The sequence below is a fragment of the Ammodytes marinus genome (assembly GCF_949987685.1).
Source record: "Ammodytes marinus genome assembly, chromosome: 5".
Classification (NCBI taxonomy): Eukaryota; Metazoa; Chordata; class Actinopteri; order Uranoscopiformes; family Ammodytidae; genus Ammodytes; species Ammodytes marinus.
The window spans coordinates 5676374-5700304 of record NC_137234.1 but is presented as its reverse complement, the minus strand read 5'-3'; the positions used below and the strand labels follow the sequence as shown (position 1 = coordinate 5700304).

At 42.3% G+C, this 23931-nt stretch overlaps 1 protein-coding gene across 1 annotated transcript in view; it reads left to right on the top strand.

Moving 5' to 3' along the window:
- Positions 1-801: 801 nt before the first annotated feature.
- Positions 802-23931, top strand: part of LOC307250944 (copine-8-like) — a gene marked incomplete at both ends in the record, with an annotated part of 51507 nt that continues 28377 nt past the window's right edge. Inside the window, 4 exons of the mRNA XM_080028223.1 lie at positions 802-884; positions 12977-13017; positions 17729-17775; positions 18593-18696. Of these exons, the coding sequence (XP_079884349.1) occupies positions 802-884; positions 12977-13017; positions 17729-17775; positions 18593-18696 (275 nt within the window). The remainder of the gene's footprint in view (positions 885-12976; positions 13018-17728; positions 17776-18592; positions 18697-23931) is intronic.

The window sequence follows — 23931 nt, the reverse complement described above, 5'->3', positions numbered from 1 at the left end:
TTATAGGCTAGTATTTACCAATGTTTACCAAGATAGGCCTACTACACTTCCGTTTAGAATGAAAACCAAGATGGCCTCTAATGGCTACCGGAAGAAGCAAACTGAACTTGGGATACAATGTATAGTGGACGAAATGTTTTGTTTTATTCATATGGTAGGGACAATATTCGACGGCTCCGAAAATACCTTAAGAGCAACGGTAGGTTTGTAAACTAATATTTTTTAGAAACCGACACTCTGTGAACCTTATGGAGATGCTAACACAAATGCCCTTTGAATTAGGCCTACTTATATAACAAATAACCACTTTACCCTGCATAATATTCGTATTTTAAATAGGCTACAAAAATCTACCCAGCATTTGACCATAATATTAATTTTCTGAATTCCAAAGAGAAGGTGGAAATTATCAGTGAATTTGTCAAGCAGTTCGGTCATTACAAGTTTACTACTGACTAGCCTGTACTTCGTGTATGCCTTTCAGTGTGTGTGTGTGTGTGTGTGTGTGTGTGTGTGTGTGTGTGTTCCCTCCCCCTTTCACACCGTGCTCTCTCCTCCGGAGCACCGAGGCGCACAGAGAGGTTTCCCGGCGCGCTCCAGCTCCTCGTCTCCCTCTCTCTCTCCGGTGCTTCCCGTGCTTCCACAGACTAAACCGGCCTGTTGTCATCTCCTTGCAAGGCTTGCTGCTCATTTTGTCCCCTTTATTTCCCCCCTCTTCCTTCTCGGTTCTTCTCATGCCGCCGTTACGGCGCTGGATACGGGGTGATTTGTGGTGAGCGACCAGGCAGCAGCATCAGCTCGATGAACATGGCGTGTATCGGGGACGCAGACCCCTTCACCGCTGCGATACCTGCCACCAAAGTTGAACTCACGGTGTCCTGTAGGTGAGTACAAACTGCTGCTGGGTTCCTGCACAGTCCGCAGTTGTTTGAGATACAGAGGGGATACTGAATATGTGTGAGAATGTCTAAGTGCCTGACATGTGGCACTTACTACGCTGGGTGGATGTAGTGCAGAGCAAACGCACCAGAAACTCCGTCTTTTTTATTGCAAAAATGCTGTTTATCATCAATGCCTTTAGCCTAAAATGCAACCTTTAAACGGTCAGTTGTGTCTTTGTATTTAGGCTACATCAGTGGAAGTCACATCTCACGTGTGACACTTTTTACTACGATGGATGGCTGTTTTGGAGCGCGAACGCGCCAGAATGCCGTTTTTTATTGTGAAAATACTGTTTATTATCAATGCCTTTAGCCAAAATGCAACCAGTAAACAGTCAGTCGTGTCTTCTGTATCACAGCAGTGGAAGTTAAACGAAAGCATTGTGGCTTAAATGGTGAGTTGGAGGAGGGAAGCACAGCTGATTTTGTGCATTTGGTTGGCAGCACTTTGCCATTGGATGATCTCCAGATGGAGGTCAGAGTTGACATGTCTTTGCTCGAATGTTACACCAGGAGCAGCCACATGCAGAGCTGTGGGAATTGATGTTGTTATCACAGCAAATAGACACTTTAAGTGCCTGGTAGTAATATAATATTCAGCTAAATCATATACTGTATTTCTAATGCGTGGAGCTGGATAGAGAGAATGCATCATGGATAATGTGATTCGTGCAGAATGTAGCAGTCTTACTGCTTAAGCTCCATCCTCCCAACTGTCTTCTTACAGTAGCATAATTAGTAGAGGGGCTTAGCCTACTGTATGTGGAGATAGAAAGTGGGGAGTCATTTCTGGATGCTGCAACTGGCCCATGTGACTCGCCTACAATAGTCACCCATAATCACAGATTTGATTGAATATATTGCCTATATTTAGTCATCCTTATTTATGTAATATTTCTATCTATCTATCTATCTATCTATCTATCTATCTATCTATCTATCTATCTATCTATCTATCTATCTATCTATCTATCTATCTATCTATCTATCTATCTATCTATCTATCTATCTATCTATCTATCTATCTATCTATCTAATAATATAATATATGAACCAGTGAAAAGTTACAATTAGCAAACCATTGGCACAAAACCGATATGATTATTTAAACATCATTCACTATCATCACTCACCATCAAGGGCTGATCTGGGGTCAGGTCGCGGGGGCAGCAGCTCCAGCGGGGGACCCTAAACTTCTCTTTCCCGGGCCACGTCAGCCAGCTTTGACTGGGGGATCCCGAGGCGTTCCCAGTGTGGAGATACAATCTCTCCACCTAGTCCCGGGTCTTCCCCGAGGCCTCCTCCCAGCTTGCTGTGCCTGAAACACCTCCATAGGGATGCGATCAGGGGGCATCCTTATCAGATGCCCGAACCACCTCAACTGGCTCCTTTCCACGCAACGGAGCAGCGGCTCTACCCCAAATCTCTCAGGATGACTGAGCTTCTCACCTTATCTCTAAGGGAGACGCCAGCCACTCTCCCGAGAAAACCCTTTTCAGCTGGTTGTACCCACGATCTCGTCCTTTCGGTCAGTACATGACGATAGCTTGAGGGTGGGAACGAATATCACAAACATAGTTTGATATCAATTATGTAAAGTATAGTCGTATTGTGTTTCTCTGTAATCCAGTTCTAGGTTTAGAGCTGGGTGATGCATTCTTTTTAATAATATTATTTTACTGGTAAAAGTTGTTTTGAGACACATAATGAGCAGAAGAACAAAGACTTTGAACTGGATTGTGTTTCCGCTGACCTAAAAGCCGCCAGGCAGCTGCTGTAGGAGACTGAGCGGCTAGTTGCTGTTTTACGCTCTGAGATAAAAGCTTGATAATGGAAGGACGGAAGAAGTCGGCCTGGTAATGACCTCAATAATTCTGAGATCAGAGCCTGTGAAGACATATGAGGAAGCAAGCCACCATCTGGACAAGATAATTGTTCCTTTTGAAATGATGGCAACATGAAAGAAAACATATTCTATTCAAATGAGGGAGTCATCTGTTTTTTGTTTTTGTTATATATTTAAACTTGTGCAAATGTACGTTTTAAGCACCGACCAATGTGACGGTGAATAGAGACATTTAGTTCTAGATAAACAGATGGATGGGCAGTGTAGTTACAAACAGCAGGTTGGTTGTAAAGGAGTTTTGAGTCACATGAACAATAAGAAGTAGTGCAGTTATGTATTGTTTCTATCAGTGTTTTGTCAGACTGTCCCATGGCAAAGTGAACAAGTGACCTGTGATGGAGAAAAATATTAAGCCTCACCCCTGACAGAAGGAGAGAAGTAAACTAGCCATCACTATGTAATGTTGTGGAGTAGAGAGGGTTTGTTCATTGCTTATTGAATCCTGGAAAATGTTTGATTGTAGTCTATAATCGGCCATTACTAAAGCATTGTTGTTGAAATGACTTAATATCGAAAAATAATAGTCACCCTCCTTCCAATTCATATTAATCAAAGTCAATTGTATTTTTTGTATGCTGATGAACATTTGAATAACTTATGAGGAACATTTCTCACCAGAATCAATGTTCCCATGAACCTGGACATTTTATTTGTAGAAAGTAGCTCATAATGTTTCCAGGGAGGTCTGTAGAGTAAACTTTAAAAAATAAATAATAACAATCGTATATATATATTTATATATATATATATATATTTTTTTAAAGATATGTTTTGGCATTTTTATGCTTTATTGACAGTGCAGAGAGACAGAGGTGAAATGGGGCAGAGAGGGGAGTGACATCCAGAGAACGACCGCGGGTGGGAATCGAACCCGGGTCCGCTGCTGGGCCCGGCCCGGGAGGGGGACGCCTTAAGCCTGATTTATACTTGTGCGGCTTTGCGCCTCTGCGTTCTCTGCGGACACCGAACGTTCTCATGAACCGTTGGTAGTAGTTTCGCCCGTGTCGCAGATTGCACACTGCACTTTTGATGTTATCGGCGAAATCCGTTGCTAAACAAATGAAAACTGGAAGATTTTGAGTTTGATGACAATGAGGAAGAGCTACTGTGCTGTTGAAATCCCTCCTTTTTGCTTTGATGCCCAACCAAACCTCTGCGGCGTCTGCGGCATCTGGCGCGTAGTCACAATTTTCAGTTGGTACGCGGCGGGGTCTGAGGCCACCGCACAGGCTCTCTGCGGCTCCGCGGAGGCTCTGCGCACGCGGTACCGCACAAGTATAAATCAGGCTTTACCAACTGAGCTAAAGGCGCCCCTATATATATATATATATATATTTATTAGTTAACTAGGACATTGTCTGTAGAATGCATGTTACGTTTTATAACACTGACCTCCATTGTATTGAGTGTGCGGTGGAGTTCCCAGTGACAGATATCCCAACACCTCTGGGGGTAACCTATTACATTGTTATTCTTGTTTTGTTATTTTTTACATTTTGGTGAACACACCCAAATGTAACCGTGGGGAGGCTGTCTCTCAAATGGCCCAGTGAGTCTATAAAGAGCATCTTTTAAAAGGAGTTTAATTGATTTTACACCTCAAAACTAGTTTGGTCTTGACATGATGAGGAGCACTACTCAGCCCCCCGGAAAATTGTAGCATAAGTGGCTCTGGAGGAGCTTTGTCAAGTCTGAGAAAATTATGTTTTCCAGGGTGAGAGGCTGCGTATTGATAACAGAAAGCCTGGGTTACAAACTGGAGGTGCGGTGGGGTTCAAAAGGCTCGAGCATGTACCATACAGTGAGGATTTAATGAAAGATGCTGTCGATTAGCATTGTGTGAAAGGTAGATGTGGCAAAAAAAAAACACAGGATATTTTGGTGTCTGCGGCATCAATTTTGACCACTCTTTTTTTCATAGTGTTTCCCCCTGTCCTCCAACTTAATCAAAGTGCGAAAACACTAAAGATGTCCATCACCATATCCAACAAAATGTGTAAAACGTTAACTCAAATTCTCACAGATGGTGGAACTATAAAATATTTTGCAAATTTTGCATGCAAAACAACTTCAGTTATTACTTGATAATCAAAATAGCTTCCGCAAGGACTAATTGGCTAATTGTTATGGCTGTAATCTGCATTGCTTTGATAAGGTTACCCACACATGGTCAATTTGTATAGCACAGACTTCTTGAATAAACATCTGGTTGAAACATTTACCTTGGATACCAGTGCAACAGAAGAAAAGGATTTAAAGCCACAGTAAGCTGGGGAGCTGGTGTGAGTTTTCTCCCACATTGGTGTTGGCAGGACTATTGAAGCATTCAGTCTGGATAGATCCCATTCTCCAGTGAAAGCCCTCCTTCACTCAATAAATCCAAACCATCGTTGCGCTCATCACATGTGTAGTCAGGCAGAAGAACTGGCAGATTGATTAGATTCTTGTCCAATTTGGTACATCAGTGGGAGGAAAATCCGCCAGTCTGCTGCAACTGCACAGCAGTTTGAGTGATGAATGCCAATCACTCCTGATCAGAAGGCCTTGAACACACACACACACACACACACACACACATTTTACGGTTTTACTTGTAGGACATTCATTGTCTTAATGCATTCTCCTTACCCTAACCATAAGAACTAAATACCTAACCCCAACCCTTAAACAAGCCCTAACATAAACCTAATTCATACCTGAACCTAGTTTTCACCCTCAAACAGCCCTTAAAAAGGCCTGTGCTAATGTGAGAACCGGCCAAAATATCCTCACTTTCAAAAAATGTACTCACTGTTAAGATCTAGAGCTGAAATTGGTTCTCACAAAAGTAGTACACATACACAGAAACATGCACTCACGCACGCACACACGCACACACACACGCAGGATCAAACAAGCCCTGCAGACAGTCAGTCCTTGGAGAACGTTTGTGCACAAAGACACCGTGGCGTTTGCGTCAGTGTGTGGCGGCTGTCATCTGATCTGAGCGGTCCACAGTGGAGATGTAGCCATGACCTTTGGGAACAAAAGGTGGGAAGTGTATCCCATCGAAGAATCGACGTGTTGTGATGTGGGGGCTGCATTGAAGGCGGCCGCTGACCTGCTGAGAGGTCGGTCGATGTGTCACAGCCGATTTTGCACTTCACACATGGAAGGTGAAGAAAGAGACACAAAGACTTGTCTGGGCAGGGAAGGAATCCTGTGCGCATGTTTGTCATGTTTTTCTTTGTGGCGAACAAGACATTTTTTAAAGGATTATTGATTCACATTTTTCTTCTTCTGGCAATCAACTAATTGATTCATCATTTCAGAACTACATTGAAGTAGATAGAGATGCTTCTGTTGTTTCAATTCAACAACAATTATGAATGTCTGCAAGCATTTGGGTATGTCATTTGATTTCTCCATCTATCCATCCGTAAGGCATGATATATAACACAGCTTTATTCTTAGAGTTCTGCGTGTTTCCCTCAGTGAATGGTTTACACTTGAGTCATATTCTAATGAACTTTTGAACTAAAATGATTTAAAAAAAATAACTTTGTTGTCACGAGTAAACTCAGAGTAGACAGGTGTTCTGTGGCTGTGTAAACTTCTATAATTATTTGCAAATATTCCTACAGGTGCAGTTTCTTCATTTAAGTTATTCCTTGTTCAATTGAGTAATGATTCTTTACCTTTCTTTTTTTCATACCTATTGTTTCAGACTCTATTCCATCTTTAAGGAGCAGTGTGTAGACTTTAGTGGCTTTTTCAGAACAGACTTGGTAGAAATGTAATATAATATTCATATAATATTCATAAGTAGGTTTTGATTAATGTATAATCTCTTGAAAATAATTTTTTTTTTTTTATCTTTTATAACTTTAGAATAAGCCTTTTATATCTACATAGGCGCCCCCTCGACAGAGTCCACCATGTTGCCCCACCATGTTTCATGAACGATCAAACTTAACGGCTGCGCCATACACGTTTTTATATAGTCTGTGTCCTGGGGAAATGCACCTGTTTGAAATGGAATAAGTAGGACTTTAGAATAAAGAACTAAATACATCTTCACCGCATCACTTGATATTGTGGAAAAGACTTGAGGCAGTGGAGGATTGGAATGGTAATTATTCGAAATGGAGGTGTTACCAACTACCAAGGGAGCGTTGCAATCTGGAATCTCTCCACTAGATGCCACTAAATATTCCGATGATACACACTGACTGCACCCTTAATTACCAGGTTGATCTGTTGAATTCTACTGGAAACTAAAGGAGTGCGGTTTCAGGTTCAAGCAGAGCTTCAATTAAACCAAGTTAAATGAAGATTTTTCACTTTCCTACCTAAAGTAGACTCTTATTGGTCCTCTGCTTAACAATCCCTCCGCCATTTTGTTGGAACTGAGCAAAGAGAATATACAACCAACATATCAAGTGGGTCTCATTTGATGAGTCTAAACCACAGGGGGCCCAGTGGGGGTCATGATGAGTTGCTGCATTAATGAGCTTCTGAAGGAGTTTGTTTGGCCTAATTAAGGCACCAGTCAGCCACCGTTCACTTGGTTTACCTCAGAGACCTGTCACAATACTAACCACACACTCACCTCCTGCCCCCAGTCTCTTCCTCTGTTTTCCTCTGTTGCATTGCCACTTACTACACAGTAATATAGCGGTGCAACATGGCTGAGTTCCTCCCTTCTATGTCGATATAGAACGCCCATTCTAAGGTATTAAAATAAACAACAACTTTTATTTTCAAGCGATTATATACTACTTAAAACGTACTTTTGAACCCTATCATATATTCATACCGTACTTATGAACATTATATACCATTTCAACCAAGTCTGTATTGAAAAACGCCTATTCCTTTTACACACGCAACATTAAAATAATTCAGCATTTTCAAAATTTCGGAAAAAACTGGAGATCAAAGCATACCACGCGGCAGTTAAATTGTTGTAATTTGCAAACGCTTTGTAGTGAATATACAGAATGTAACTGTTATCTGTATGTCTGAGAGTAGTTATGTGCATTTAAAATGGTTGCAGTTGCTTTCTATTTTTATGAAATGAGAAATCAGGTTGTTGGAGAATACCAATGCACACAACTTTGCATATGTTAGCGAGATGCTTTGACTTGGCTGAGCTGAAAGATACAGATGGAGAACTTGGCAATCATGGAGCTTTGAGATGAGAGTAAGAGGCGCGCTGGAGGTATTTATATATGGCTGTCAGGAAAATAAGAAGTTTAACGAAAATGTTGGACTTTTCGGAGCAACTGTAAGCCAGAAATGAAGGCATTATTTTGGCACCGGAAAGCTACAATTCTGAATCTTAAATGTTAGCGATCAAAATGGGCGAGGAACGCTGGCTGATGCCCATTGACAGGGATGATTGAAACAGTGTATTTGATCATTTAAGTGTCATACAGTAACAGTTAAGCTCCCATTATACCATGGTTTTGGTGAATACTCTATTCTGATAGGCTAGAGAGACCATTCCATAGGTGTCCAATAACTTTTTATATATACAGTATAGTCTGATGTTGTTTTTATGTTGTCTGAGGCCCAAACTGAAGGCAATTGTTTTCATAAAAAGTAATAACATACACACAGTGATGCTTTTGACCAAAATTGTTGTCCCTAAGTTATTGTCTGTTGCTCTGTCAAATGTTCATGGACTGTTGATGTTGTGAAATTGTTCACAGTGAAAACAGATCTGTTTAGTTCATTATTGGATGCACACATAGCTTTCCCCTGTACAACACACACACACACACACACACACACACACACACACACACACACACACACACACACACACACACACACACACACACAGAAACTGAGAAAATCGTTCAGAGTTAAGACTGTCTCAGAAGCTTGAAAGGTGGATTGATCAGAGCAGCTCAGGGCTTTCTTCAGACTCAATTGACCTCATTGATCTGGTGATCCTCCCAGCAGGACCAGCTTGTGCCGTTCATTGCTGTGCCTTCGTTCACTGATGAGATCTCTTTATTGGCTCGTGTATAGCTCCATAGACAACTAACTCTGCATATTGGCTAGTGGGCTGAATGTCAAGCTAGTGGACTTAAAGCCTCTGGAAAACCTGGTCGAAAATAAGAAAAATCTATGTATGATATCAGAGCTGGGTGTCGTAATAGGCTTTTACAAAATTAGAATAAAATGCTCATAAATATCATAAAACGTAGTTAAAAAAACTGCTCTTCTGTTACTGTCCAGACCGTTTGACAGGACTGTATGGGCGTGGCCGTATCAAATGGTCTTCGTGGCAACGGTCATTGTTTTTATAGAACTGCCGAGATTGGTTGAAAATACTTATTGTGTCATAAGAACTAGAGCATAGCCGGCCTCATCTAAATCGAATTTCTGTAAAGTTTATCAAACTTAAAAGACAATATCTTGCCTTGCTCTTTTCAGATTGGTACTATCATGCAACTAACTCCCCAAATGACATAGTTTGGGACGATTTTGTGGATTTGGGTTTCCAGGGGCTTTAAGAAGCAAGAATGCGTGGAGGATTTCTTGCCGAGAATGTTTCCTTGCTACTTGTGCTCCCATGTAGAGATAGAGAGTGTAGGCTGGCAATAACACTGTCGGGGGGAATGCATTGCTTACAGGCCTACCGGGGCCGAACAGGCTAAAAATGTAGTCACTCACATACATTTTAGAGCATGTGTTGGATGTGCATGGTAAGAAGCTGAATGACTGAACATTGTTCACATTTTATAATATAATGTCAAATGAAAAGCGTAATTGTACTTTTAGTTAGGGAATCCCTGTGAAGCACTTCTTATTCAGTGGGTGTTGAAAACCAAAACAATTGGTTAAAAAATGCTAAAAAGCAAAGTAAAGCTCGAGTGGAACTGCAGATTCAGGTGAAAATGTTCTGTTTCCATCGCTACAGCTGACATATTACACATGACCCATTGATAATGTATTGCATTACATACCATTTAGCTGAAGCTTTCAACCCAAAGTGACTTCTAATAAGTGCATTCAACCATAAGTTTGGGAGCCAGGACCGCAAACAGTCATGATTTTGTGGTTAGATGTCCCTCGCAGTGAGGGAGTAGCAAGCTGATTGATCAGTGTAGCTGTTTTACGTTCTTTAGAATATTTACTTGGAACTATAGTATGGCAAAGGCAATCCTCTAACAATAAAAATACATTTAAAAGACATTCTACGCTGAAACAGCAACTTCAAAAAAAATTGTCAGCAGGAATGTTAGTTTACATAATTGTAGTAAATAATGTAGTAAAGAAGGTAAGAAGAAGGTTTGATCCTCTTCATATGAAGGCAAGCTGTTCCCTTATTTTCAAGAACCCATTTGAAAAAAAATCACACACACACACACACACACACACACACACACACACACACACACACACACACACACACACACACACACACACACACACACACACACCACCCCCACCCTTTCCTCACATACATGCAGGTATTTAAAGCTCCAGCTGCCATGTATAGGCGGCTGTGATGTAACTAGTGGGATTTCAAATGTAATTCCGGTGTCGAGGAGGGAGCGCTCTCGTAAATGTTTGATGAACGACGAGGCACTCTGCTCGGACTACCCAGACTTTTCCCACTCCGCCCACGGTGGAAAGGGCTTTTTAGAGTGTCCCTCCCGCCTCTATCAAGACGGGCCAGGTGGAAGCCCGAGGCAGCACGTATGATGAATCAGAGGGAGGTTGCCATATCTTTCTGTGTGTGTGTGTGTGTGTGTGTGTGTATGTGCTGTTCTGCCAGCACACTTTCAAGACACTCCTCACAGGCTTGTTTTTTCCCTTGTTCCTGTTCCCTGCCTCCACTCCTGCTCCCCTGGGAACTAACACAGAACAGTAACAGTATCGCTTTTCATTGGAAATTCATCCAATTCGGCAGGTGAAGTCTCCCACTTCTCACTCCCACCCAATCTCTCAGAGTCTCCACCAGTCAATAACAACAACACCAACTATATGTCTTACTCCTGATTCCATCCGTGGCTTATTATCATTTATTTAAGGTCTCAAAGCTAACTGAAAGGCCGGTGGGCGAAGCAGCAGAGCGTGGCGATTTACCATCTGGGCCACTGTAGTATATCGGCACAACACGAAAGCCTGTTCTAGATACATCGCATGCCATCAACCACTTCAAGAAAACTCGGCTGCATGTCGCACTACAGGGCAGGATGGGCGACAGAACGCTCTCCCTGCAGCTAGCATGATAGCAGGAGCCCCTCTCCTCCACACTGTGCCCCCCCACTCCCCCTTCGTGTCCCTCTTTCTCTTTTAGCAGGGCTCAATATGGATGAAGACAGGCTGCGGCAAGTATTCCAGCTTGAAGTGATGCTCTAAACAAAATTGCCCCCTTTTTAGGAATCCAAATCACGCACTGTTGGCCTGGAAAATGACTCAAACATATTGTGGTGGCTCTTGCTGTGTCTAGCACAATGGCAAGGTTGACTTTAATTCATGTCTGGTAAGGCTGACTCGAAATCTTCAGTCTTTGTTATTTGCCATGGCAATCGACGCCCACATATCTTTTTTGTTAACTTATTTTTACATTTCTTTTTCAGTATTATTCATCTATTTTTGTAGTGTCACCTGACATCTACAGGAAGAGATGAAAGTTCTCCCAAGGAAATCATTTGCCTGAACTTGTCTTCATGCAAACATTATGATCACTTCAATGGCTTTTTATTTAAGATGTCGCTGGTAGCCTCCGGAAGAAATGTCCGAAGGAGAATACATAATACATTTGCATTATGCATAAAAATAGTCAGGGTTTGGGGCAAAAGAGGACATTTCTGGCTCTATTACATCAGAAAGAAAATGTGCCCTGACTGAGTACTGAAATAGATTAGGTTCAGTTTGAAGGTGTTTCCATTTATTCTTCTTTTTCCAAATGCTAAATGTAATTTAAGGTTGAAGTCAGCGATTCTGGCGAATGCTTGTTGTCAAAATTGTCAAATTCAGTGACTATCTCCTCACTATCACTACCTGTCCATACTGTAAATCCAGTGTTAACACACAGCCTATAGGCTCTGTAAACAAAGGGTATCTAAACAAAGGGGGCACACCATAACAAGCAACATGCCAGGTAACAGGATTCTTTTCCAGCGCACACACAGTACAGATAGTTTGCGGATTGTGAGGAGATTCTCCGGAATTGCTGACTCCACCTTTGATAGAGTATAGTTACGCCTCTTATTCTCTTTGATGTGGTCTAAAAATAACTTTCAGTGCCTCTTCTCACATAAGATTTTGGGTAACTGTGTCCCTGCCAATGCACTCAGTCCTTCGGGGGTTAGCACTATGAAAGCTTTATGGGGGTCTAATGGGGTAAGATTTGGCAGGAGTGCAGGCTGAGCTAGTGAGTGAGTGAGTGAGTACAGGGTTCACTTCAGACCTTTTGGGTTTTTTCCATTCACGTGCCTGTCCTCCTGGCCACGTCCTCCAGAGACGTGCACACTGTAAGCAGAGCACTGAAGCGCGGCCATATTTTAGAACCCACCGCTGCTGCTGACGTCACGGCTCGGGTCTCCCTCTCCTCTTAGCCCTAACCAACCTCTATTCAATTTCTGTCTTCTCAGGTCTTGGGCAGCTGTGACATGTCGTCTCTGTGTGAATATTTCATTTCTTCAGAGCTGCTTAAGCGTGGTGGAGTGCCTCTGTGGTGCCGAGCAGCTGTTCTGTGATGGGACTCCTCGGTGCATTTATACCTCCCCGATCAAAGAGCAAAGACTGGGGGTGTCATGTAAATTTGATGGCAGCCTCCACTGTTGTTGCCGGCACCCTGGGAGCGCATAAAAGGGAAAAAAATAGGTCCTCTCTCTTCTGCAGTTTCCTCTGTATGTTTTGAAATATAAATGTGCTCCACTTTAAGCTTGGTTTTATAGTCTGTTTAATGCTGCTGTTGTCTGAATGAGCGGATGGAATGATGGCTTTTGTTAATCAAGTCCGAGGAGGATTACATTTAAACAAGTTGTCAGGGTCATTGGAGGAGCTAATTGTACTAGGGTTTAGTGATGAAATTACTTTTGAGTTCCACTTTCTTTGTTGGAGTGCGAGTGCAATTAATTTTAATGTCAATGTGACTCTTTGTTTTCTTGTTTTTCAGAAACCTGCTGGACAGAGACACGTTCTCCAAGTCGGATCCAAGTAAGCCTCTCTCCCGTCAAACACACACACACACACCAGCTGCCAGCAGGCATACGTACAGACACACACACACACACACACACACACACACACACACACACACATGCGCGCTCTGCCTCGCCTGTGTGAATCAGTAGACATTTGCATATGTCAGGGGTCATATTCGTCACTTTTCTCATCTCCCAACGTGAGTGAGAGGAACCATATCATCCTCGCACACAAACCAGACACTTCCCCCCTACAGATTAAAGGGCACACACACACACACACACACACACACACACACACACACACACACACACACACACACACACACACACACACACACACACACACACACACACACACACACACACACACACACACACACACACACACACACACCAAATGGTCCAGTGATTTTTAAAGGACCAGTCTGAAAACCATCAGCAATTTTGCTTGATAGAGAAACATAAAGTGTTTTATAGATGCAAACTTAGTTATCCTTTTAGAGAATGTTTTTGTGTTAAGCTGAAATGTAAACACCAGGGCTGTCATGGTCTGTCTTTGTCTTGTCTTGTTTTGGTGTTACCCGGGTTTCCTGTTTTATTTTGGTACGTCTGTCTTGTTCCTCCCCATGTCCTGTCAAGCTTCCCTCTTGTTTGATTACTGCTCCGTTCCCTAATGTGTTTCACCTGTCCCTCATTGTCTACCCTGTCTTGTGTGTGTGTATATATAACTCCCAGTGTTTCTTTGTTCCCTGTCCGAGCATTGTACCTGTTGGTGAGTCCGTCCCTGTATGTTCCTGTGTTCCATGTGCCTTACCTTTTTGGAGTTTTTGTGTTTTTTGGACAATAAATTACCTTTTATTTGAAACGTCTTGCATTTGGGTCCTGCTTGCTTGCCTGCCTGTCGTCACCGTAACAAGGGCTGGGTACCAAACCTGAAATACTTCCGTCGCACTGTATATCGAAATTAGCCAAATACAAAAACAGGCAACATTTAGTATTCGAGATTTCACCTCTTTCTTTATCTTGACAAAATATATTTTTCAGTCATTGGTATCAAAACTGTGGTATCATGTCAGCACGATTGTTCAAACAGAAACCAGCCGGACTAAAGGTTGAGAACAGGTCCTGTCATAGGCACACACACACACACACACACACACACACACACACACACACACACACACATGCTCATTCAAGCGTGTGGATTGTAAAGTAGTTCCTTGCCTTTTTCTATCTGTCGTGCCTGCTTGGTTTCCTGTCACAGGCCGTGACTGTCGCATCTCTGACATGAGACATGATGGGAAGAAAATACTATTTACGATAAAAGTCCAAATACTGTTTGTATGTATTTTTCGCCCGCTATTCATCAAGTATTTGGTCAGCACGCATTTATTTCGGCGTCTTTCTGCTTGCTTCAGCACTTTGCCACCTGGCTGCTGCTCAGCGAATCCCACTGTGTTTTTAGCTGCGGTCGGTGTGTGTATAAACTTATAATTGATGAGCTACCAGAATTAAGGATCGGACCTTAAGAGCGTGGGACGGTATGGAGAGAGGAGGATGAGCTTCCCCACTCGCCCCCAACGTTTATACAAGGAGGCACTTGTGCTGCGTCCATGTCTCTGGCTCTGCTGACAGCACTGGCCCCAGTCACACAGCATTAGACCGCCTCAGCAAAGCCACACGCGCACACACACACACACGCACACGCACACACACACACACACACACACACACACATCCAGGGCCTCGGGCAGGCTCCGGCACCATATTCATATTAGCTTATAAAGCTGGACAACAAACCAGTGTCTTATTTATGTTTTTGTGTGTGTTTACATGTGTGTTTATTCTAACTTGTGTTCCTGTGCTTTGATTGGTGTGCTCAAGCAGATTGTAAAAAGGCATTTAGCAGACATGAACAGTATGAAAGTATGCACTGTGGGTGTCTACTACATTCAAAACAGAGAGGGTGTCAGGGGGTTGAAGAGCTGAACGTGCTGTAGTAAGGATAGCCCGGGCCGGATGCATCGCTATTTACAGGCGTGCCATTGATGAATGGCTTTTCCCTCTCGCACTATAACACAGAGACCATATGTCATCCCATGCTCCGTTGGAAGATTAAAGGATGATTGTATATTCAACCAGCTGAGCCCAGGCTGCCTGAAAAAACATCAACAATGCAGGAAGCCCATATAGTTTATCAACATCAAGACTGACAGCTTGATAAAACACTACAAGCTTGTGTACCACTGCCAGCACCCCATACACAGGGTAATTAGGACGTTTGTTCTTTGTTTTTCGCTCAAAAACAGTGTGACATTGTCAACACGGCAGTGGGACAGAAAAAAACATACATTTATGTACAAAGTGTAATAATATAGTTAATCTGGGCTGAACAGATTGAATGTCAGTTTTTTTGGGGGGGGGGGGGGTAGCAAACTGGGACTCATCAGATCCCGTTAATTTTGAAACCAAGACTGATTTTCACTCGCAGTCACGACTGTTAATGATTCCATAATGAAATCAGTCATGTCATCTCATCAGTTGCTGGCAGCTCAAACACCTACTCAGGCGTACATTTACAATTAATTCCATCTGTAATCAATGCTAATGCATGCATGTCACTGTGTCACATCCATGGACAGTTTTGCCTTCATAATCAGATGTCACAAGAGGTTTAAGCAGCATTTAGTTCAGTGTACTATACCCCGTCCCTGATTAGCTCAACACAAACTATTTTACTATAGCTAATATTCAGGTAAGTAATGTGGGACAGACATGAGTTCATAGATTGATAAAGCAATAGTGTGTAACTTCTGTTACCCCCATGAGGAATTCTGAGAATTCACAACAACATCTACATGATGTTAGCCTTCGGTGATAAAGTATGGATTTTATACTGTACTATTTTATACTAATGTCCAGGTTTTTTCTTAGCAGTAGAATCAACAACTGAAACTTTTCTAGGGCGATTTTTGATCTCCAGCGCCAATGTCATGGGGCGACACCAGTTTGTAAACACTGCCATACTGAGAAAAACCGAGTTCTGTGCGGCTGATAAGCTTAATCATCTGTGTGTCAACTCGTTTGGCGATTGCTTGAATGCAACTGACATTCATTTATATGAAAAAGTTACATACTATTGCTTTAAATGACCCTTGGACAATGATGGAACCTGGTCCAACCAGTTCACCGACCATGCAGTGTGTCCCCATGGATGGTCCACCGGCAGGCAGACCATCTTAACACTCAACAAGGGCCGGCAGGTCTGCTGCTGTTGTGTGTTTTTTTACTTCTTTAGTGCTTCCGTGCGACCAGATAAGACAAGGACAGACAGAGGTTGCTGCTGTTGTGGCCTTTCAGAATTTGCATCATTGTTGCTCAGGTGGAATGGGTTGGAAATGGGTTGTCGTGTCTTCCTCATGAGGTGTTTTAAAGATTATTCCCAAAGGATGGCGCTCATATTAGTGCAGGGAACAGCAACCTACCATGCAAAACAAAGCAGTTTGAGGTGTGCTTTTTGGTGTGCTACTCTATACCAGTGTTTTGAGTTAAAAACATTAACAGGTTTACAGGTTGTATATTTATTTTCGTATTATGTTTTTTCTTTTTTATGCTTGAACCACAAGTAAAACCATGTAACCTATCCTCTTTTAGTATATTGATGTGAAAATATTTCTTTAGTATTTATTACTTACTGTACATTGTAAATATAGAATTATGTTTTGATTTAAACTGCTGATCCCTGCATGCGGCTCTAGATTATTACTACAAAATCTAGTGTAATACCCCACAGACATATGTATAAAACCTTTACTTAAAGGTGCAGTGTCAGATTATTGGCAGAGGTGATTTTACACCAATGAGGACATATTTATGAATGAGGATATTGATTTTAGCTAATAAATTGCTTAAAATGTTACACAGTGTCCCTTTAATCAGGTTGACATATTGAGATCTATATACAGTATCTTTAGCAAGAGAACCTGAGTCTGCAGAAGAAATAGGAGATAAGTCACACAACAATAATGACATAATGTTCCATATACTGACTAAAAATGATCCCAAAAATATATTCTGTTGTCGATTTTGTTTTGTTGCAGGAATTTGTTGTTCATTTTCATTTTAAATAATTAAACCATATCATTTATTCATAGTAAGACATATTCAATCTCTTACATGAGCATCTCCATCGTTCCACTGCTTACTTTTCTTCACTGTGGAATAAGACATCTCCAAATGTGTGGCTCGGTTGCTTTTCAGTGCTGCGAGTCGCTGCCTGCCATGTGAGAGAGTGTGTGTGTGTGTGTGTGTGTGTGTGTATGTGTGTGTGTGTGTGTGTGAGTGTGTGTGTGAATACAGTAAAGGCTGCTAGAATGCAAATCAAATGTCATTTTAGTGCCAGCTGATTGCCCCGCTGTGTTTACACCAGTGGTCTGTCATCGAAAAACACTCCGAGACTCCCTCGGACGGAGACGCTGGAATGTCAATAAGGAACACAACACTCGCTAACCCCGTCCCCCCGTCCTCCGCACGCCCTCTCTGAAATATCATCTCGCTCCAAGGCAAAGTTCTAGTGACATTTAATTAGGGAGTTTTCCTCTCATGTTGGGGGTCTGGGGAAAGAACACGCTCTCAGCGGACTTCAAAAGCAATGTTTGTTCACTGCTAAATACTCTTCAGCCGTTCTGACCCTCTCTCTCTTCTGTTTCCTCATTCAACAGTTTGTGTGCTGTACACCCAAGGCATAGCCAACAGGGAATGGAGAGAGGTGAGTACAGGGATGGGGTGGTGGTGGGTGAATGCTTCCCAGTTAGCTTGTATGGCCACGGTGCAGCATTTCAGAAGGTCATTTCTCAATATGAAGGAATACAATGAGTTTTTGGGTGCCGGCCTGAGAGCCAGTTTACTGTATCTGTTGAATGATAAGATCAGGGCTAGTATCTCTGTTTTTATGTCCAGGGCATTGCTATGTTATAAATAAGGCTATAAAGCCTGTTGGATCAATCACATTTAACACACCGTTATGTCACGTAACAGCCATGTGCAGGCAGTACTTTCAGTTAGTTGTAAAGCAGGTGGTGACTGGAAGTACAGCTACGATGCCCACCATTTCTGCCATTGTGTCATAAAGCAAGGCACTTAACCCCAGCACTGCTCCAGGTGCCCTGTACTATGGCTGACCCTCCACAATGACTCCCTCTGGAGTGTGGTGTCAGGGGAGGGGGATATGCAGGAAACACACATTTCAATGTAACTTGGTGTTAATTGAAGCAATTTAACTTATGGATTATTCTAGGATGTTGCTGTGCTAACACTGTTCATAGATTTGTTCATTTTTGTCACAATGTTTGTGAGCTACTTTAACATATTTAGATTTTCAAATTGAACAAAGAGTGCTATGACACAACTATTACATTTTCAACTTAAACCAGTCTGGTATTAGTGAGAGAAGTGTAGAACATGTATTACATTATACAGTTTGTCTATTTTTCTGGTAACTGTGGGTTTTTCTGGTGTGTAGTTTTTGTTGAACAAGTCTTGCAGCCAGTATTCAAACATCACCTTTCTTATTTCATTTCTTCTAGTTTGGCAGAACAGAAGTCATAGATAACACCCTGAACCCTGACTTTGTCCGAAAATTCATCCTGGACTATTTCTTCGAGGAGAGGCAGAATCTACGCTTTGACCTGTAAGTCAATAATTAACTTACAGTATGTGTGTGTGTGTGTGTGTGTGTGTGTGTGTGTGTGTGTGTGTGTGTGTGTGTGTGTGTGTGTGTGTGTGTGTGTGTGTGTGTGTGTGTGTGTGTGTGTGTGTGTAGAGTATGTGTTTGGGTTGTGAAAGCGTGGGTGAGAGTGCTGCTCTGTGTGGAGCAAAGTTGAGTTAAAGACTAAAATATTCATGTTGTGCGCCAAGGGAGATGTAAGTCTTCTGCCTTTTAAATAAAAGACACGTTTTCATGCCACTCTCTCACCCGCATTTCCATCTGAATTCCTCCCGTTCACACAATGCTTTGAGACAAAATAGGGCCAAGTGGCACACAGTGAATCATGCACGTGTCATTTTTGTGATGATAATGACTCATTTTTTGGTATTGGTCATTTCACCTCAGACTCCATTGAAAATACACGTTTGTCAAAGTGGTAAGTTAATGGAAAAATTAGTGAAATATGTTTAAGGGATAAAAACCGAGGTCAATTGACCCTCAGTAAATTTTAAATTTAGTTTTTTGAATAAATACATTTTTAATCATGTGTTAGAATGTCATGCAGGGCAGTAAAAAGCCCTTTATATAGAAGTAGCAAATGACCTCCTTTCAACAGAAGATGCAGGAGATTGCTCGGTCTTAATCTTTTTAGACCTAAGTGCTGCTTTTAACACAGTTGATCATGCAACTTTAATTAAGTGCCTTAAGCGCTGGGTGGGTATCCCAGGGTCAGCTCAGAGCTTTTCTCAGACAGCACCCTTTAAATAGAAGCTGCTCTGTTATAACAGAAGACTGTCACAGGGCTAACACAGGGGACAACAGAGGCCCCGTCATGCTCTCGACCCTCAAGCAAATTAACTTGTAGTATCATTCCTAAACCTAATTGGCAATGTGTTTTTACAAATATTCGAGAAATAAATGAGTTTGTGTTGTTTTAGGCAACTCATTACTCAACACTCGCAGATAGAAAAAGTTGGATGTTCCCAAACTTTCTGAAAATTCAAGATTTCAGATTTTTCATATGTACAACAATTAGTCATTGGCAACAATTAGTCATTGGCAACAATTAGTCATTGGCAATTCAATTCTTGAATTCGTGGCTGTAAGGTAAAAGCTAAAAATACAATAATGATGTTCTTCTGTCCACATCAGATACATATTTATTTTGGGTCACCACCATGCTGTTAAAAAAAAGTCCTATTGCTCATGTATAGCCCCTAAAGTTGATCTGTCCATGCAGTTATGATAATCTGTATTGTTCCCTATTGTGTTCCGGCTTCACACATACTGTATTCCCTGTATATTCCAATGATAGCTCATGAAATATGGAACGGCTCTTTTGTTTGTTTACTTCTTGGCCTGTCAGCTGGGCCACATGCTGCTTCCAAGCTGTGGGAAGTTACAGTGAAAGTGAAGACCGTGGTTGTGTGTGTGTCAGTGTGTGTGCAACAAGCAGAGCAGTGCATTTGTATTAAGCTGTATCAATATGTATATACTGTGTCAACTAAAATGTGTGTGTGTGTGTCGGTCTGTTTGCTTTTCTCTCAATGCCTGTTGAGCTTTTTTGTGTGCTTGGAAAGGGAAAGTATGAATAATTGGAGCGATATTTTGTGTACATGACATGAGGTTGTGTGTGTGTGTGTGTGTGTGTGTGTGTGTGTGTGTGTGTGTGTGTGTGTGTGTGGGCGGGCCTTCATTGTGTATGTTTTACAATCTGCATGAACAATATTCAGTATTCCCCTATGCTTGAGGAAGGTGGTGCAGACTTGGCCAGATTATCATGCAAGATGTTAAACGTGAGCTGCAGTGGAGAGAAAGGATGGAGATTGATACAGTGTGTGTGTGTGTGTGTGTGTGTGTGTGTGTGTGTGTGTGTGTGTGTGTGTGTGTGTGTGTGTGTGTGTGTGTGTGTGTGTGTGTGTGTGTGTGTGTGTGTGTGTGTGTGTGTGTGTGTGTGTGTGTGTGTGTGTGTGTGTGTGTGTGTGTGTGTGTGTGTGTGTGTGTGTGTGTGTGTGCGCGCGCGCGTGTGTGTTTGTGAGTAGCCCGTCCGACTCCCTTCATGGCCCCTGTGTGTGTGTGTGTGTGTGTGTGTGTGTGTGAGAGTGAGCATCAGGCCGAACTACTGCCCTCTGGGCGGATGGCTCGATGATAAGTCGCAACGAGGACAGGGCTTGCCCCCCTGACTGAACCCTCTCACTCACACACACACACACACACACACACACACACACACACACACACACGCCTGCCCTCAGAACAAGAAAAAAATCCCCAAATAGCACACATTTGCTCCCAAACAGGCACACACACACACACACACACACACACTTGCACATGCACACACACACACACACACACACACACACACACATGCACATGCACACACACACAAACACACATGCACACATTTCTCATTACAGAAGCAGTGGTTTCTCCTGTGCTCTCCTCAGCCTCTGTCCTGAGGCCTGGCAGTCTTTTTGCTATATCTCCTCCCACAGCCCTTCATTACCTCCACCAGCCTGACTTCCACTCTGTACAGTGCGACAGTTTTGATCGCATTTGCTACTGAAATTGATCATGTGCGATGATGAATACAATTCCACTCGCACTAGTGCTAGTGGATAATGAGGAGAGAGTCTTTGAAACACAGAAGAGCGCTGCAAAACACTGCTTAGAGCAGTGTTAATTTCGTAGACTAAGACTATGACGAAAAATATTCGTCTACGAACCTTTTTCACGGACGTAAACTAAATAAAAACTAAATAAAAAGGCAGATGTGATGACGAAGACTGAGACTAATTTAACTGACACTATAGTCTACGAATAGGAACTAGACGAACCTGTTAGGGCGGGACGAATGGAGAAAAAAGAAAAAAAGAAAAAAGATTGTGGAACCAACTAAGACTAAATCAGAATTTGCTGCCAAAGTTAACACTGGCTTAGAGGGCTCTACATTAACACTCCAAATGGGGGTAAATGAGTCTTAGGCATGTAAGTTATTGAGTCCACCTCCACTTTGGCTGGTGAAAGATATGTGTCCTCGGGATCTGTGCTCGTGCAGCGATTCTAGGTATAAAAACTTCACCAACGGTAATAACCTGAAGGAGATTACCGCAGTTAAGTTAGCGCGTGTGCAAACAGAACATTTCCTGTGCGCCTTCACGTTAAAAGACTGTTGCTAGCCAAACGTGAGTTGACTTTTATTTTGAAGCCGGTAAGAACAGGAAATTAGCGCTTCACAGCCCTGCAGTGGTCTAGCTAGAAAGGCAACTCATTCAGCTGCAGAGAGCAGTCAACAGTCTATTTAAACAAAGTTTGAAATAACTTATTTCAAACTTTGTGTAAGTTACACAATAAGCCACTGAAGAACAACTTCCAACACATTCACAACAACCTATTTAATTTATCCTAAATTGTACCAATATGTATACTTATTTATTTAATAGGCTATGTTTAATGTTTTAAAGTTTGGTTTAACAGAAGGACATTTTCTAAAAATGTGTATTATTATTAATATAATAATGATATGTATATACACAAAATACATAGATATAGATATTATTTTTATATTTTTATGGGGAGAAATAAGTCTGAATCAGCCAAAAATTGCAATTGGCAGGTTAGATTCTTTTGTCTAAATTGCAATCAGTGCACCCCTATTCATTCTTCTACAATTATTACCTCACACACTAGGATATAATATTAATTGAGAATCTCAAAGGAGACCAAGATGACAGGCTCAAAGGTAATTAGAGCGAAATGCAAGGGTTAAGGTTATGCAAGTTTTCGATCATACCAAATTTATTTTTGTGCTACTGAATTTTTTTGCTTGCTAGCACCAGTGCTACCACCTAAAACAATAAGCGTACAGCCCTGCTCATAAACAATCATTTTATATCCCTTTATGTATATATTTGACTGTGTCCAAGGCAACATGCAAAACGAATTCAAAGTCCGAAGCAGCGAATTGGCCTAAAAATTGGCAAGTGCCTTATTCCCCTTCCATTTATATCAGAGTGTTCTAGGCAGATTACCCTGTCCAAGACTAAACTGTCAAGACCGATTACAGCCCACAATGTGAGCTAATAAAACATTTGTGTAACATCTTGTATCACTCGGTGTAAAGGCCTTATGAAGGTTTCATAAAGCTGTTAGGAAACCGAGCTCCAGTGTCAGTGGGCTGTCGTGTGCAGTTTGCCTTTCCTCTCTCTCCGGCCCCCGTCTTGTTTATGTGTGTCGTCATTAGTCATTGCTGCTCAGTTCAAACCAAGCTCAAAGCAGCCGCTCCCCCCCACAGCAAGACAGACAGACAGACAGACAGACAGACAGACAGACAGACAGACAGCACAGGACCAAGAGAAATCCTGTCTGGCCCAGTGCCTATGCAGAGTGTGATGTCATCCACATAAACACACACACACACACACACACACACACACACACACACACACACACACACACACACACACACACGTACACACATATCCAACCACACGGAGCAAATGTGCACTCACGAGGCGCCTTGGGACATGTTCTTGTGTGTGTGTGTGTGTAGGTGTTTGTGTGTGAAGATGTACAGCTAAATCATCTTACAGTATATCAGTAGTATGTTTTTCTTTCCTCCTCTCTCTCTCTCTCTCTCTCTCCCTCCCTCTCTCGGTTTGGGATCTCATTATTAAAAAAGATTAAATGAATCATTTATGAGCATTTGGGAATGACAGAGGCAGGGGGCGAATAGAACATGAGGCGCACCTGTGCATTTAGCCGGCGGCGCGTTGCGTAACAGCAGCGTTTTCCCTCGCTCTTATGGAAACTACATTAGTTACAGCTCCTGTATCGGAACCCCTCGCCGCCTCCTGCAGTGACACACACACACAGTGGCTCCCGGTTTTAGCCCTTATGCCTTATCGTACATGGCATGCTGTCTGTAGAAAGAGAAGCTTAGCCTCTCCAGTTTGCACACTTCACTTCACTTCACTGCACGCACACTCACACACACACACACACACACACACACACACACACACACACACACACACACACACACACACACACACACCTGAGACACCCAGGAAGGTGACGGGTTATGGTGGGAAGTAAATAAAGCTGGATAAATGGCTCTCCGGTGAGGCGTGTGGTTCGCATGGTGTGGGTGATGTAGCTGCTACTGAGGATTTTGGATGAATGCTCCAGTGCAAAGGATGGACAAGTATGTCA